Source organism: Phascolarctos cinereus, unplaced genomic scaffold (assembly GCF_003287225.1).
Source record: "Phascolarctos cinereus isolate Bilbo 61053 unplaced genomic scaffold, phaCin_HiC Scaffold_5;HRSCAF=322, whole genome shotgun sequence".
Classification (NCBI taxonomy): domain Eukaryota; kingdom Metazoa; phylum Chordata; class Mammalia; order Diprotodontia; family Phascolarctidae; genus Phascolarctos; species Phascolarctos cinereus.
Window position 1 is genome coordinate 446,023,858 of NW_027555958.1, and position 17,718 is coordinate 446,041,575.

The following is a 17,718-nucleotide window of genomic DNA, read 5'->3' on the forward strand; positions in this document are numbered from 1 at the left end:
GGCAGTGGCCAAGGGCAAGAAGGGGAAAGAGAGGTCCTGTGTGGGGAGAGGTATGGGAGCCAAACCAAGGAATACATGGCCCCAGCTAGGGAGGTGCTACTGGGGGCAGAAATGTGGGCACATGAACACTGCGCTTGAGCCTCACCTTTAAACATGGGGCTTATCCTCCAGACCCCCAGGCAGCCCTGGCTGGCAAACTGGCCAAAGGAGAGCTCCATGAAGAAGAGCGGGATGCCACAGAACACCAGCATGATGAAGTAGGGGAACATGAAAGCGCCTGGCAGGGTGTGGGGAGAGAGGCCAGGCTCAGGGAGGGAGGCCTCTGCCCCTGACTGCCTTAAGCCCAGAACCCCAAGGAAGAAGGAGTGCTTCGGGGCCCGTGTCCATTGCCTCCCTGCCTCTGCCCGGCTTTCAGGAGCAGGCCACAACCCCCTCCTTCCCCATGGAACAAGGACCCAAGCAAGCGGGGGAATGTTGGAGCAACCCTGAGAGCCCGACACAGTCTCTGTGCCCAGAAGGAGATGGATGCTCTCGTCTCCATTTCCCTCCCCCCCAGAGAGTGTGTGTGCCAGGAGCTGGAGGTGGTCTATGCCCCAGGCAGAGGGGCATCTGTGCCAGGCTGTAGGGGAGGAGCCTGTCCTCGGGGTGGGTGGTCTCTAGCCCAGGTAGGGCCCAAGGATGCAGGGCCCTCTGGGTACCTCCCCCGTTGCGATAGCATAGATAAGGGAATCTCCAGACGTTGCCCAACCCCACGGCATAGCCCACACTGGTCAGCACAAACTCAATCTGGTTGCCCCAGTTGCCGCGTTTGAGGTTCTTGTCCCGTTTGGCCGCCTCACTGGGGACAGCACCATTCTGTGGAAAGAGGAGAAGAGGTGCAATCAGTACGAAGCCAGAGGCAACCCTGACCAGGGTCTAGCCTAATCCTCATGCCTCCTGCCTGCCAGCTCCCAGGAGGGACAGGAGGAGGCGATGCCATTTGGAGATGGGGGCCGGTCTCTCCTCCTAGTCTGCCTTGCCCCAGTCAGCCCGGGACAGCCCAGGCAGGCCTGCCTGATTCCTCTGCCCCTCCCAGGCCTCCAGCCTCCATAGCTCTCAGGGGCATGAGTAGTAAGCGGCTCAGTGTCATACCAAGCAGCCCCGCCGGGACCGGCAACAAAGGGTCCTGTGTCCAGCGTGCGCGTCCCCCCACCCCCAGTCTATCGGTCTGCCTGCAAGCCTGTCTGCCTAGCACATCGCCAGGCTGAGCACGTGGGCCAGCTGGGCATGCAGGAGAACAGGGGGAGCGGGCCCCTTCCCCCTGCTTTGGGCTTCGGGGGCAGGACAAATTGGTCAAAGGCAAGACGAGCAGGCTGGCACAGCTGGGCCTAAGGGCCCTGGGCTGACAGAGTAGCTCAGTGGCTATGGTCGAAGGCAGGAGGAGCCAGCTGGCACAACAGGGCCTGGCCCATAGGCAAAGGTCCCTGAGGAGTAGGTTCCAGCCCAGGGCTGGCCAGAGCCTGTCAATGATGTCAAAGGCAGGGTGGGCAGGTTGGCACAGCTGTGCCCGTGGAAGGGGCCCTGGGCAGCAGGCTCCAGTCCAGAGCTGGCGGGGAAGCTGGGGGCTACCTATCTAAGATAGACTCAGAAGGTCAAGGGGAGGTCAGCTCTGAGGAAGACCTTTAGGAAAGAGACAGAACTGTCTAGGGCCTCTGGGGCACTTGTCTTCTGGGACTTGACAGTGTGGGGGAGTGATTATAGGGTCTGAGTGGTGGGCAGCCCTGTCTGAGGCAGGAAGGAGCCCCTGTAGAGAGGGGAGGATCTGCCCCTGAGGGGCCCCAGGCCCAGAGGCGGGGGATTTGAGAATGATCTCCAAGGGACGAGACAATATCTGACCAGGGAAGAGACTGCCTTCCACTGGAGAGGGGAGATAATCGCTGAGGACAAAGACAATTTTGGAGAGGGGAGAGCAATTCTAAAGAGGGAAAGGTGATGTCTGAGGGGAAAGATGGTCTTTAGTGGGGGAAATACAGTTTCTGAAGGGGAGAGACAATCTCTGGGAGGAAGACCATTTCTCATGTGCAGAATCTCTGAGGGTTGGAGGCTAGGTCTGCCCATGGTTCTCTCTGGGAGGAACAGATTACCCCCCTATCACACCCTCTCTGCAGTCTTCAGTTTCGCCTGATATGTCCCCTATAAAGGATCCCGTGTCTTCCCATCCTTTAAAAAGCCACTAACTGGATCAGATCTCCCCACAAGGCTATCTCTGGAATCAAAGGTCCTGGGTTCAAATTCTGCCTCTGCTGCTCATTGCCTGTATGGCCTTGGGCAAGTCACTAAACCTCCGTCTGGATAATGATGGGGCTGGCCTAGGTGGCTTCTGAGGTGCTTTTGGCTCCAGAGTTGGGATATATGAACCCCATGCTGGGCAGAGTGCCTGGCACTTAGCAAGCACTTAATAAATGCGTGCCGATCGATTGCTGAATCGCCCTCCCTTTTCTCATCCAAATTCCGAGGAAACAGAATCTGTTGAGGCCGCTTATCTCCATTTCCTTACACCTCACTCACTCTGTAGCCCTCTGCAATCTGTCTTCTGAGCCCATAACTCAACTGAATTTGCTCTCCCAAAGCTACCAACGATCTTTAATTGCCAAATATAATCACCTTTTCCAGTTCTCAAGGGGAAAAAAATCCAGGCTTATCAATAGCCATATGGGGAAAAAAATCACTAATAGAGACACACAAATTGAAGTAATCCTGAGCTTCTACCTCAAAGCAGTCAGGTTAGCAAAGCCGTCAAAGATGGGGAATGTTGTAGGGGCTGTGGGAAAAATGGGCTTATTGATACACTTGTCTATGGAACTTTGAATTGGTCCAGTCATTCCAGAACTATGGCCAAGTTACTACTAAACTGCGCACATCTCCTAACCCAGAGAGATACCACTCCCAAAGAAATAAAAGGAAAAGGAAGAAAATCTTTCTGTATGAAAATATTTATAGCTGTGCTTTTTTGTGGTGGCAAAGAATTGGAAATGGAGGGGATGCCCATCAGCTGGAGGAGGGCTGAACAAATTATGGTATCTGAATGTGAGGGAATTTTTGTTGTTGAGTCATGTCCCGTCATGTCTGACTCTGTGACCCCATTTTGGGGTTTTCTCGGCAAAGACACTGGAATGGTTTGCCATCTCCTTCTCCAGCTCATTTTACAGATGAGGAAACTGAGGCAAACAGGGTGAAGTAATTTGCCCAGGGTCACACAGCTAGTAAGTATCTGAGGCTGGATTTGAACTTATTAAAAAATCTAATTCCAAGCCCAGTGTCCTATCCACTGTGCCACCTTAGTTGCCTCATGTGAGGGGATACTACTGTGTTGTAAGAAATGATGAAGGATATTGTTTCAGAGAAATCTACGAAGACTTGCATGAATGGATGTAGAGTCAATCAGAATCAGGAAAACAATTTATAGAAAAAACTGTAAAAATGAAAAAATGTTGAAAGACAGGCACTTTGATCAATGCAACAATCAACTATAATGTCATGGGACTGATGATGAAGCATAATGAAGCTACCTGCCTTCTGACCGAGGGGTGATGGGCTAATAAAATAAAGGCTCATCAAATGAAAAAAACAAAAACCAAACCAAACCAAAACATTGAACTTAACAGCCTTGTCTCAGTCCTCATCTTTCTCAAATTCTTGTGATATTTTCCAGTGTTGACCGCCTCTCCTCAGTGACTCTACCCTCTCTTACTTCTCCTTTCTAACTCACCGGTCCTCAAGCTCTCTGGTATCATCATCGCCTACTATTTGAACTCGATCCTGAGGACCCAGGGACCACTTCTCTCTCTCCTACACTTTCTCACTTGGTGATCTCACCAGTTAGTCATCAAGCATATATTATATACCTACTTTGTACTTGGCACCGTGCTCAGCCCTGGGGATACAAAGAAAAACAAAAGACAATCCCTTCCCTCATGGAATTCACACTCTAATTTGGGAGACAACTTGCAAATAACTATGCACAAATGGGGTAGATACAACTTAAATTAGAGATACTGTTGTTTGTCCTTCATTCTCAAAGAGGACCACGATATCAGGAAGGTGATACCATGACTTGCAAGTGAATTGGATTCAAGTGAGGGAGGGCTGTGCAAAGTCACCAGCCTCACTCTCTCCTCCGGAGCCATGTGGGTCCAGTGGCCAGGTATAGATCAGAACGACTGGAAATGGCCCCCAAATTGGAGATAACCAACAGAAGGAAGGTGCTAAGATGAAAAAAGGGCTGAGAAGGACTTCTTGTAGAAGGTACAATTTTGGCTGAATCTCTAAGGAAGCCCGGGAAGCCTAGGAAGCCAGGAGGCAGAGATGAGGAAGGAGAGATTACCAGGTATGAGGGACCGGCAGGGAAAATGCCTGGAGTTAGGAGATGGAGGGTCCTATCTGAGGAACAGCCAGGACACCAATGTCAACTGAATTACAAAGTGATGGGTGGGGGAGAATAAGGTATAAGAAGACTAGAAAGGTAGGAAGAGGCCAAGATTTTAAATCTGATCTTGGAAGAAAGGGGCAATCCATGGAGTTGACTGAACAGGGAGGTGATATGGTCAGGCTTATGCTTTAGGAAAATCAATCTGACTGTTGTGTAGAAAATGGACTTGAATGGGGAAAGACTCAAGGCAGGGGACCCACCAGCAGGCTACTGCAATGGTCTAGGCATGAATTTGAGCCAGGTTGGTAGCAGTAACAGAGGAGAGAATGGGACTATAGGAGAGATGTTCCGAAAGTAAAATCAATAGGTCACTGCAACAGATGGGGGAGGTGAAAGAGAAGGAGAAGCTGAGGATGACACCTGGGCTTGTGAACCTCAGTGACTGGGAGGACAGTGGTGCCTCAATAGGAGTAGGGCAGTTTGGAAGAGGGAAGGGTTTGGGGGAGAGATGATGAGTTTGGTTTTGGACATGTTGAATTTAAGATGACGACTGGATATCCAGTTCGAGCTGTCTACTAGGCATTTAGAGATGTGAGGCTGTTTAGGGCTGGATAAACACGTCTGAGGATCATCTGTGGAGTCGAATTCATGGGAGCTGCTGAGATCACTAAGTGAAATACGATAGAAGGAGAAGAGAAAAGAGCTTGGGACAGAACCTGGGAGGATCCTTGTGGTTTATGGGAGTGGCTTGGATGAAGCAGATTGTCTGACCACAAGGAGCAATCAGGATAGGAGGAGAACTAGGAAAGAGCAGTGTCACCAAAACCTAGAGAGAAGAGAACAGTCAGAAGAAGAGAACGATCAATAATGTCAAAGGCTTTGGAGAACTCAAGAAGGGGAAAGAATGAGAAGAAGCCAGTAGACCTGGCGATTAAGAGATCATTAGAAACTTTAGTGGCACAGTGGATCGAGCATGGGGCCTGGAGTCAGGAAGACCTGAGTTCAAATGTGGCGTCACACACTTCCTAGCTGTGTGATCCTGGGCAAGTCACTTAACTCTGTTTGCCTCAGTTTCCTCATCTGTAAAAGGAGCTGGAGAAGGAAATGGCAAACCCACTCCAGTATCTCTGCCAAGAAAACCCCAAACGGGGCCACAGAGAGTCAGACATAACTGAAAAACAACCGAACAACAACAGAAACCTCAGTGACAGCAGTTTCAATTGAATGACGAGGCTGAGAACCAGACAGTAGAGTTAAGAGGAGAGTGAGAGAAAAAGAAGTGGAGACAAGTATTGTAGGAAAAGTACCTTCTCTTCATGGGAGACAGAACTGGAGGAGGAAATAGGGGGGGAAGCCATCTGAGTGCTAAGAAAAGAGAAGGGGGGTCTTGGCTAATGGCTCCAGTTTTTCAGTGAAATATGAAACAAGGTTTTCAGCTGAAAGAGTGGGGACAGGGGAAGCCAGGAGAGTTTTGAGGGGCACTGCCCACCCTCGTGCGGGTCCTCATCACCTGAACTCTGGCAATAACCTGCTGGTCGGTCTGCCTGCCTCAAGACTCTTCTTCCTGCTGCAATCAGCTGCTAAAGTGATTTTCCCACCGTGCCAGTCTTAACAAATCACTTTCCCACTCAATAAACTCCAGTGGTTGTGTATTACCTTTGAGACAAAATACAAACTTCTAAGCTCTGCATTTCAATCCATTTGGCCCCAACCTACCTTCTAGCCTTTTGACACATGACCACTCTGCTCCCTCTACGCAGACTGGCCTCCTCACTGTTCTTCCTGCCCTGCCACCATCTCCCAGCTCTGTGCTTTTTCACCGGCTGGCCCCTAGGTCTAGAATGCTCTCCCCCTGCCCCTTACAATCCCTAATTGGCTCCAAGACTCAGCTCAGCACCACCTTCTGCTTGAAGCTTTTCTGGAGCTCCTCTCCTACCTCTCCCCACCCCAAGCTATCTTGTATCTATTTTGTCCCCCACATAGAACAGAAGTCTCCTGAGGTCAGGGGCTACCAGATGATCGATTCCTCTCTGCTCCCCTATGCTGAGAGGAGTTACAAGGTGCCTTCTCTTTGCAGCCAGGAAGAATGGAAGGGCTCCTTAGCTCCAGGGTCCTACTACAAGGCTGGCCGGGAGAGAAGGCAATGAAGGGGGGATGGGGTGGCACTGGACCACGGGTCGTATGCCAGCAGTGGGTAATCACATCAGAGCTGCCTGGCTGAGCACCGATGAGCCCGCTGTTCAGTTTAACGAGAAGCACACACACCAACGAGCCGTGTGCTAACCTGCCCAGTCATGCGGGTGAGGACACGAGGAGGGTCCTGGAAATGGGTATTTGGGGACGCACAGATCTGGCAGGAGACGACTGAGGAACGTCTGATATGAGAGGATCCTGGAAGTCAAGAGGGGGAGGGAGAAAGGGAGCTGAGCAGTGGGGTCATCCCTCCCCATTGGGTTCTTCCCATCTCTGACAGCCCCGACAAGTGGCCAGCCAGCATCTGCTGGAACACTTCACCCTGTGTGCAACTCATGATCCCACCCCCACCCCCCACCCCAGGGCGGCTTATTCATACTGCTCTCACTGCTAGGAAGTTTTGGGTCCTGGAAAAATTTCCAGCCTCCCACAGAACTAGCGATCTGCCAGTCTTCAAGTGCTCCCGAACCGTGGGTCACCGTTACAGTGCCCACGCCCACCTCACTGTGCCGTCCTGGCCAGAGTACTGGGCTGCTCCACAGTGACCGAGACGCCAATGAAGGGAACACTTAGCGATGTTCCGCCTGCAGCAGGCAGCCTCAGCTCCCCGACCAGCAGATCAGCGGATGATGCTCATCCCCACAGTTCTCCTTCGGTCAGTGGCTTTCTGGATATTTATCCTCCTTCTCTCTCACTGGTGAGGCCCCTACACGGGCTCCCCTGGGGCCCCCAGAGGAGTTTCTAACACTTTTCCCCAGACCACACACATTTCTTCCTGAGCCTTTCCCTGCTGCCCCAGTTTGTCTCCTGCCATATGGTCGGGGAAAACACTGGAGGGGCCTCTGTGAGGGTGGGATTCAAAGCTGGAGCCATTACTGAGGTATGGACCCAGATGTGGCCAGGGAGAGCCCCTGCTTGGCAGCGGGCATGCTGCCCCAACCCATGAAGACTGACCACCACCCACTGTCTTGTCATCCACTCTGCCCCCTTGGTGTGCCTCTTTTCCCTGCCTGGCCTCCTCAAGTTTATTTCTTCTGATCATTCAAAGGTTTTCACATCCTCCTCTCTTCTTTTCTCCCCAGGACATCCCCTTCATTTTAACAGCTGCCTCTCTGTGGGCTATTTATTGCCTATCTCTGGAAGTTCTTTGGTTCAGCCCTCTCTCCCCAGGCTTCTCAAACTCAGTTAGAAAAATGGGGTGGCCCCTTTATTCACCAATATTTCCTGCACTCCCACATAACCAGCCCCAACCCAACCCCACCAAGGAAAGTGTTATGATTCTAGAGACAAAGGGAGCCTCTGCCTCCTGGTGCCAGGCCAATCAATCTGTCAGCCTTAACCCTGTGCTGGGCCCTAGAGATACTGAGATAAAAGTCCTGCCCTATAGGAGTTTCCAGTCACCCAAGGCTGCCATTGGGCTCCTACCTGTGACAGGAGGCATAACTGTCTTTCACCTGAACCCTTCAGTGGGCAAGAGAATTTTGATCTTCCCTTCTTGCAAACAATCCTCAGCCCTCGAGAGCACTGTTAAGGCTGGTGAGCCTCTGAATCATCAGCCCAAGAGCCCAAGCCCCCTCTGGCTGGAGATGGAGGAAGCAGAGTACAGAACGAGGAGACATGGTCAGTTTTATGAACACAGACAGGTTCACTAGCTATCCTGGCACAGCCACCCTAGGGCTTTCCTTGTGCTCAGGGATAATAAAGATAATAATAACTAGCATTTTATGTAGAGCTTTAAGGTTTGCAAAATCCCCTGCATACGTTAATCTCATCTAAGCCTCACAATAAGCAGGGAGGGGGATGCTATTGTTACCTCCATTTTACAGATGAGGAAACTGAGGCAGAAAGGAGTTCCATGACTTGCCTGAGGTCACATGCCCAGTAAGTGTTAGAGGCAAAATTTGAATTCAGGTCTATCTTGACAAGTACAGTGCTCTTTCCCACTGTTCTACCTGAGACCACCCCTGCCCCCTCCTACTTCCCCTGCACTCTCTAGGGAGGCTAAGCCTGACACCACAGCCCAACCACTGGGATTCAGAACAGCACCAGGCATGGAGTAGGCAGGGCCGCCCAAATTACAGAGGGGGAAACTGAGGCCAACAGTATTTCCTAGTCCTCTTCATTCATCACTCTTGCTGAGCTTTTCCCTGGCAATGAGGTCGCCCAATTTCCAGGGCAGAATCATCAAAATGGTTTCATAAGAATTTGCAAAGTCTGTTCTCCCCAACTCTCCAAGCAAAAGGTTAGAATATTCCCATTTGGGGGTGGGTGGGTGGGGGAGGGGAGCATGGGGAGGCATAAACTCCTCAAGGGTAGGAGCTATCTTGTTTGTTTGTTTGTCACTGTATCCCTAGCACCTAACTGCTTTTCATGTACACAGCAGGTATTTTAAAAGTCTTTGAAATTAACTGCATTTTCCTCAAATCATGATGCTGCTACTGATACCCTCCACAAATGGTTCTTACCGATCAGCTCCCAGAGCCCATCTGAGTTGGCTCCTGAACACTCCAAGACCAGAGGGGGGGAGAGAATGTCCAATAGTTTCGAGATTCTGATTCTGTCCCCTTTGGGGTTTTTCTGAGCCCAGAATCTGTTTTCGGTTCCATTACCAGGTTCCTGGTCTGGGGTGAGGTTTCTCTTTCATCACAGGAAAGCACTTGTCCAACTATGGGAGACCTAATGGGGTGAGTCCTGGCTCCAGGGGGACAAGCTGCCCTCAGTTTCCTCATCTAGGAAGGGAGGCTGACTTGCCTGCTCTGTTTCAGGGCTGCTAAGAGGCAGGCACTGGGCAAATTGTCAGACCCCATCAATCTGTGCCCTTTGGCCCGGAGGGTGGTTCCCTCCTCCCTCTCTTGAATGGAAAGGAAGGGTTCCTGGAGCTTCCCTGCCTGGGCCGGACGTGCTCTTGTCGATGACTCTCCAGCCCGGTTTAGCTCATGAGATGGAGTCACACCCAAGAGAAACTTCACAAAAGTGAGAGGACAGGACCTCACATCGCATCTTTCCTTGGAGCTCCATCCAGGATGCTGGTGATTTTCTCGGGTCCTGGAGGAAGGATCTGAGACAAAGGCTCTTACAGCCAGATCTATCTGGCTTCTCTTCCCCACCAGCCACTTCTAGGGATCCTGCCTCTTACCATTTGTTTTTCTGATGTGATTCCTGCCTCCAGGGAAGCCAAGTCAGGCCACAGATGGACATATGTCATCCGTCACCTGCCATGTTCCCCCATCCACAAACTGGGCCATCATGGTAGAGGGAGGGGAAGAGCAGACCCTCTTCACTCAAGTCCTCGATGAGACCACTAGGGAGGTTAGCGGGAGCCCAGTCCAGGTGCCTGCTCAGCTTAAGGAGCAAGGATGGGATTCGTGGGGCTGTGGTGAGCACCTGGCCCATAGCAGGTCTAGATGCTGGTCCCTCTAGCCCATAGATACCCGGGGCAGCATCTTGGACCCTGTGCCAGTGCCGGTCCATGGGCAACATAGGACCCCGAGACGGCTCCTTTTCCATTTCCTCTCAGAGCTCTGTTGACAGGGACAGACGCACCAAAGCCCCAACAGAGCAAACAAAAGGCTGCCCTCCCTTCCCCCTCCAGGAGTGCCAGCCAGTGCCATGACAGGCCAGGCCCTGGACACTGTGGGAACCCAGCCGGAGCAGCCTGAGAAGGTACCATCATCCCATCCCTAATTCCGCTCTGGGTGGGGAAGGCACCAGGATGGTGACCGATAGATGCTACGACTGACCCTCTAGGCATCTGAGACGTGCAGACACCTTTTTCTTCAGGGAAGCCCAGCGGTACTAGCTCAGGGAGACCTGGGAGCAGTTCCTATGGCTTAGGGGTATTTGTTCCAGCAGGGCCAGTACCGGAGCCACTCAGGGACTGTTGAAGCATCCTTTTCTAAAGACCCAACCCAAATCTCCTGGATCCACTATTCTTTACCATTTCCTGACAGTGAAGCAGCCTCCCCTATTCCTGGCCCCTGCCTCACACACACAGAAGAGAGGGGACAATTCATGGAATACCCTCACTCCCACTAGCCACATCATGCTTGGCACAATGGCCCCTGCCTAGACCCCAGAAACAAGTACCAGAAGACTTTTCCTAGAGCATTTCCCTTCTAGAGGAATTACATTAATGGGAGGTCATCTCCTATCTCCCCAAATTTCACTCTGAGACTCCTGCCACCCATCCCCCCCATCGCCACTGAATTTGTGGGCACCACATTGGTGCCCTCACCCTCCTCCCCACAGGAGTAACTGCCGTGGCCCAGACAATGAGGCTGTATTGATTAGTCCAATTCCTGGGCACCTCCGGCCCGTCTCCCCGGGAGCCAGGACAATGCCCCTTTGATACACAGAGCAGATTCTCAGCAGGTCCCTGGGCAGGGGGAGCCCTCCCAGCCCCCCCTCTCTTCCCCTACTCACCCCCCCACACACATACACTCACACACACACACACACACACACACACACACACACACACACACACAAACTACCTCTTCTCTCACTCTTTGCCGAGTTGCGACTTTCTGGGTCAGTTCCGTCGGCACAGCTTTCCCCATGCCTGCCCCCTCACAAGAGACAACTCATTCAGCCCTTCACCCTCTCAGCCCCTCCCAACCCCATAGGATGCCCAGGACAGCTGGGACCGGGAAGGGGGATGTTGGCTGACCTGTTCCGGGGAGAAGGGAGCCCCCTGACCACCACGGGCCTCCGCCATCCTGGGATGAGCAGTGGGGAGCTCGGGCGGCGCAGTCCGAGACTCATTCACACCTCTGCCAGCTCAGCCCTCCCAACTCCCTGGTACTCCCTCTGCCGCGCTTGGCCAACGTCAGAATTACTTTCACCTCATCTCCTCCCGAGCTCTGCCTTCTCCAGCACCCCCCCCAATCCTCCCCCCTCCAGTCCCCATGCAGCCCGGATGATTCAGAGCAGCCTCTGATGTACTCCCCTTGTTTCCCAGCAAGTTCTTGGAACAAAAAACACACACATACTCACACCCGCAGAGGCTCCGCCACCCTCCCAAGACCCCAGCCCAACAGGGGGCAGCAAGCCCTGGGAATGAATGAGGCCAGAGAGGCCCCTCCAGTCCTACAGGAGGGACCCAAAATGTGGTCAGGAGGATGGACCACGGCCTCTAGGGATAAGGAGCTGGTGCCAACACACTACCGCCATTGCCACCATCCCACCCAGGGTCCTAGATTGAGGGCTGAGAGGGCCCTTGAAGGCCATCTAATACAACCTCCTATTTTACAGACATGGAAACTGAGTCTCCAAGACCTACAGTAGCCTCAAGGCCCAAAGCTGTAGAATACACAGCTAGGAAGGGAGAGAGCCAAGAGCTGACGGTCCTGATGCCAAGTCCTGTATTCTTTCCACTCTGTTTCCCTGTTCTCAGAGAGGACTCAGAATGCCACCATCAACCTGTGGAAACTGACAGAAATCCTCGCTCCCTGCCCAGTGGTGAGACATAGCCACTTTTCAATTCTGGACAGGAAGAAGGTCAGCCAGAAACAAAAATTCTAGCTCCTCTCTGGTCCCGAGGCATCACCTAGGTACTTGCCAGCTCCCAGGCACAGGCACAGGTCTGGGGGAGCAAAGATTGGCATACATTATCAATCAGGATAGGAGGGAAGAAACCCATCCTTCCGAGGTCCGTAAAGTCTTTCCCTCAAAAAAAAAATCAGACTGAAACTCTAGGGGCTCCCAAAGTCTTAAGGATGTGACGGAGTCCAGGAGCACTTCTCCTACCCCCAGGTGCCTCCCCTGAGGCCAGAGGGCCCAGGCACTGATGTGGAGCCGGGAGAGGGAGGGGGAAGAGTGCTCATTGACTCCCCAGCCCATTCCTGGGTTAGACTTGTTCCTGCTTCCGACCCCTGGCGTGGTTACTGACTTCAGGAAGGGCCAGTCACCCACAAGGTCCAGGGTAAGCGCTGGGCTCTGGCTGCCCTGGCCTGGGCGAGGTGCCCAGAACACACAGCCCTAGCCCAGGGACAGGAGGAGGCAGCAGCCCAGCTGGGCACTGGCCTTAATGAGGCCTCATTAGTGGGATCCAGCTGCTCCCAGGCCCACTTTCTTAAACAGTCTCCCCAGTTCCCTTCCTGTGCCATGCAGGCCACTCTGACCCCTGGCCCTACCCATCAGAGCTGCCACAGTGCCAGAAGGGTATGGAGCCCAGATGCCCTAGAGAGTCAGGCCTGACCCAATGCAGGAGGGATGCACTGAACTGAGGTGCAAAGGCCAATGGGCATCATAGGGCTGGCCTGGGGTGACATGTGCTCATAGAAGAACCAGGCTGCCAAAGAGGCACAGAGACGGGAGATGACCAGAAAGAACGGAAAAGGGTCTCAGGGGCCAGGAGGCCCATGGGATGGACCTTTCCCCTCTGAGCCTGCTTCCTCAGGGACATTGGGCTTCTTCATATCTGCAGTTCATTCACTGAGGCACTAGCCCCACCTCTCACTCAGGCTCACAGCCTGCTGGGCTGGGGTCCAGCTGGAACGGCCTGTGGCCACATTTCTGGGGCTATTTAAGTCCCTCAGCTTGGCCCACCTGCCCCTCCCCATGGGCCCTGGGCTCTGTCACACTTCCCTGGGTCCCTAGAGAGGGCGGCCAGAGCCAGGGCCCTAGACAACCTCCTCTCTAGGGTGGAGGGAGAAAACCAGCAAACAGGTGTCTGGGACCAGGGAGGAGGCCTGGCTGTCTGGGCTATGGTCCTTCTGGGCCCAGGCTGAGCTGCATCCAGGTGCCCTAAGCTGGAGCAGAACTGCTATGAAACCCCCTTACTGGCCTACCTCCAGAGGAAGGAAAGGGCATCCTCCTGGAGAAGGAAGGCCCCTGCTTGGCCCCCACCCCTCTAGTCTCCTGGTTTGGGGGGGATAGGTAGGTTTGGAGGTAGCCAGGGGTGGGCTTGAGAAGATGCTGCGGGGGGAGATGCTTTGGAGTCCAGAACACCAGGTTGGAAGCAGCCTGTTTCCTCCTCTGCCATGGGCCCCTAACTCCCAGAAACCACTGCGGAGGGATTATCAATAGCTCATAGCACCTGGCTTGTCCCCTCAGAGCACACCTCACCTTTCCCAATTGTGGAGTGCACACAGGGGGAGGGGAGGATGGCCCCTGAGCTACCAGGCCAGCCTTTTCTGTCTGGACAGTCCAGTTTATCCTTCAAGCTTCTCTCTGGCCCTGCAGCTGTCCCTCCAGCTTCCGATGGCATAGCCCCCCACCCAAGGGCTCCCTGGGAAAGGGCTTTATTGTGTTGTCACTAGGCCCCCCTCCATTCTGATTCACTCTCACCCTCTGCATCTGCCCCAAAGTCGTCCAGCTGCTCCCCTTGCCCAGGGGCTCCATGGCCAGCTGGCCTCTCGGGAGCCCATGTCCTGGGAGCCACTGAGGCGTGAGTGAGGCAGCCAAGCCAGCCTGGCAGAGCCCATCTGGGCTGGGAGGTATGGGGAGGGGGGCACGTGGGATTCAGGCACAGACACATGCTTCAGAGCTGCCCACTCTCACCATTCCCCTGCCTCCACGGGAGAGGCCCAAAGATATGTAGCCCCTACCGGGAACTCGCTGGACCTATGGTGACCCTAAAGGCATCCAAGCCTGGGTAGCTGGGGGCACCTAACATCCTATCCCTCCTTGTTGGCATCTTTGTGCCCATCACGACAGAAGAATGACTTCTCTGTGCATAAGGAGGGAAACCAAGGCTCAGAATGTTGGGTGCCAGATCAGAGTCAGAAGCACAATTAGCATCCATGGTCCTCCTTCCAGAGAATACACTGGAAGGAGCAGAGCAGATCTGGCTGCTCCTGCCCATGGCTAAGGGACCTACCGTTGCACCCCTCTTCCCACACCAAGAGGACATTCAGCTGTTGGCCAGGCAGCCTGCATGGGATCTCCCTCTCCCCCAATCATCTGGCTGGGCTCCAGCTGCTCAGTAGAGACTAAAGCCTCACTTGGAGACTGTCCGGGAGATATCTTCACCCCTGATCCTGATTCTGAGGGAGCCCCAGAACCACTAGGTTTATGCGGAGGTGTGCAGCAGGGGAAAAACTGGGAGACCACGTGGGGTGAGCTTTCATTGCCACAGAAGGCCAGGGCAGAGCAAGCCAGAGACCTGGGGCAGAAGGGGCCTGCTGGCCTGGGCTTGGAGGCTGGCTGCCAAGTTCTACACTGAGACTGCACAAACCCTAGAGGAAGGATAGCTCCACAGGTCCAAAATGGGAAGCCTGAGAACAGAGGTTTGCCCAGGATCCTCAGAGGGACGGAGGCCAAGACAAGATTAGAATGTCAGAGGCACCCAGCGGGACCTCCCAACCCTGGGATACAGGCTGGAAGCAGGGAGTCCAGCTGTGGAGAGGGCAGAGGGCAGAAGCCAGGCCGTATACTGCTAACTTGGGCAGAGAGGGGAGCTCTGGGAATGGGACTGTGAGCAGGCGCAGACCAACAAGGCTGTTCTGGCAGGAGGCACTAGAGATCCCACTGACTGGGCCTGCTACAGGGGTCCCTGGCTCAGGGATGTTCACACCAGGTTCATGTTCTTCCTACACAGGTGCCCAAAGTTACCCTTTCCCACACCTGACCGCTGCAGCCTCTTCCCACTGGGGCTCCCCAGCCTAAGCAGAGGCCCCTGGCTTGCTTTCCAGGAGCCTCACTGGGTCTCCCTCCCCTCCACAGATTCAGACCAACTCCCAGACCATGGAGATTTTATGAACCGTCACATCAGGCAGCCCTGAGCCTCCTGGTACCCTTAGATCTCAGACTCACTCTGGAGCAGCTCGCATAAACTAAGGTCAGGACGGGCCTGCCTGTCACCAAGCAGCCCCTCTTGGTTTTTGGAGCAGTCTCAGGTCTGACCTTAATTAAGCTGTATCCCCTCAACTAAGGTCAATCTTTAATTGGATGGGGAAAAACAAAAGAAACAAACTAGAGGAGAAGGGGAGGGATAGCATTCGCAGAGGCCTCCATACCCTACCTGGGTTTGAAGCCCAGAATGGTCCAGAGAAAAACAGCTCCAGAGTCTGTGAGATGGGGGTCTAGGCAGTGGTGGCTACTAGACTGGTCTCGTCCGCCTGCTTCTGCTACACCCCTCACTGGGTATCCCTTCACACCTGCTCCTCCTGCAACCCACTTTCTTCCTGTCCCAAATCCAATCCCAGGTCCACACCAGGGCTCGGGGCAGTGAGAGATGAGGCAACTTGCCCTATGACAGGCCCAAAGGAGGGAGACAAAATGACCTCTCCTACTGCCCTATGTTAATTTTCTGACAGAGGAGACTGGGAGTTTGGAGAACGGAGATGAAACCAAGAGCCAGGCACCCAAGATACCTGGATCCTTAGAGTGGGGCCCCTCCCTGCCTGCCTGTGCCTTGAACAGCCCACTTTCGGACCCGCTCAGTAAGGGCTTGACTTCTCTACTAGTCTTTGCTGTTGGCTGTGCAGTCCCAGATCAAACAGTCCAAGAATTGAGGGGAAGACCCAGGAGTGGGCACGGCTGCCATCTTGCTCCTTGACCGGATCCAGTAGTACTCACCTGCAACCCTTTGACATTCTTGACTGCCATGGTGACCCCAGGGAATCAGGCTGCCGTGGGTGTGGGGCTCTGAAGGCCCGGGCAGCACTCACGGTCTTGGGTTCCAGCTCTGTTCAGGCCCCTGGCATCAAAAGCTGAAGGCAAAGCACAAGAGGGCAGAGGTCAGTGAGTGCATGGGCTGCATCAAAGAAGGGAGCACGATAGTCTTGGGGCACGGGGATTGGAAAGATGTTCTTCAGTCAGGCTGATCTCCAGCCCAGGCTTTGGGGTGGAACAGATGGATTGGACAGTCCTGGAAGACTGACATCATACCCACTCAGGCCAGTGATTTCCATCTTCCCCAGCCTGGAAGCACACCTTGCCCTTCATGCTACCCATCATAGGGCATCTCTTTTCTGCCTCCAGAAACAAGGACATAAAGAGGTAGAAGGGACCTCAGAGCTCATCTATCAGACCCATGGGCCCTTTCTTCTCAATGGATAAAGGTATATTTTTGACTCTCCAACTGCCCAATTCTATGAAAGATTTTTTAAGCACGCAGCACACACACACACACCCCAACAACCCACAAAAACCAGACCTGGGCTTATGGCCAAATCTTTTATTAGCAGCCTGGATCACAGTTAATTCTTCCCCTTGGGGGGATGTGGCTCAGACCAGCAGCCCCTCCCCACCCTCCACTCTCACTCTGCCCAGGGTTGCCTATGCTGTGGGCTCTTGCCAGATCTGGGTCTGCTCTGCCTGGCACTTCCAGGGCCTTCCATGTCACACCTGCCAAAGAGGATGAGAACTGTGGCTGAGGGGTGATTCCAGCACTGATCTTCCCCTTCAGTGTCCCAGACCCTCATATGGGAAAGGTGAGGCTGAAGAATGATGGAGGAAGGCCCAAGGAAGGCCTAGAGAGGTTAATGAACTTGTCTGGAATTACACAGCTGGTAAGTTAGAGTCTGCTTGGGCTTTCCTGACTGCCAGTCTAGAGCCCTACCTACATTGCCACCCTAGTGTGGTCACCCCGAGCTAAGTTGCTAGATTGGGGCTATAAGGAACTAGGTAGAGACAAGCGGCTATGTAGGCTGGGCCTGTCCTAGATTCAAGAGGCCCTGCTCCAGTTTCCTTGAGCTAGATGGTCTTGGACCTTTGACCATTTTTTTGTCCTTCCTGGATTCCCAGGAGGCTTGGCCCAGGGCCCCTCACGACTCCATGCCACCCTTCCCTGGGCCATGGGAAGCTTTCTTTCTCACCCTCTAGGATACATGGGAAGGGGGAGAAGCTGATTTTCCTATGCAAATCCACGTTGTCCTTCTTCCTTTGCCGGTCGATCTGGTTCTGCCACTGGAACCTCAACCCCAGGCACTTGGTATGAGAAGGATGGAGAAGGGGCCCTTGCCCAGGTGTTCCTCCTGCCTCTGGTCCTCTAAGGCTAAGCCTCACCGACCTTTTACCTCTTCTGTGCCAGGTTTCTGCCTGCTCAGAGCTGGCCTTTCCCGAGCTGGCATAAGAGGCCAGGGTCTTCCCCAGCCCGACCCCCAAACACACCCTGCTTCCTCAAGGTCTCTAGGTCGCTGAAGCTCAGGGACCCAGGCCTCCCTCAGTTT

The 17,718-nt window shown here is 53.8% G+C and overlaps 1 protein-coding gene across 2 annotated transcripts in view; it reads right to left on the reverse strand.

Annotated features, from left to right (window-relative positions):
- The window catches only part of SLC6A9 (solute carrier family 6 member 9), a 52,906-nt gene that overhangs the window by 33,067 nt on the left and 2,121 nt on the right, over positions 1-17,718 (reverse strand). The window contains exons 2-4 of one of the 2 annotated variants that reach the window (XM_020975441.2): positions 16,124-16,257; positions 699-855; positions 146-277 (exon numbers count right to left, since the gene is read on the reverse strand). In XM_020975441.2, the coding sequence (XP_020831100.1) occupies positions 146-277; positions 699-855; positions 16,124-16,153 (319 nt within the window). In that variant the 5' untranslated portion in view covers positions 16,154-16,257. Of the gene's footprint in view, positions 1-145; positions 278-698; positions 856-11,270; positions 11,367-16,123; positions 16,258-17,718 lie in introns of those variants that run through there. The other variant, XM_020975440.2, reaches the window with a different exon arrangement.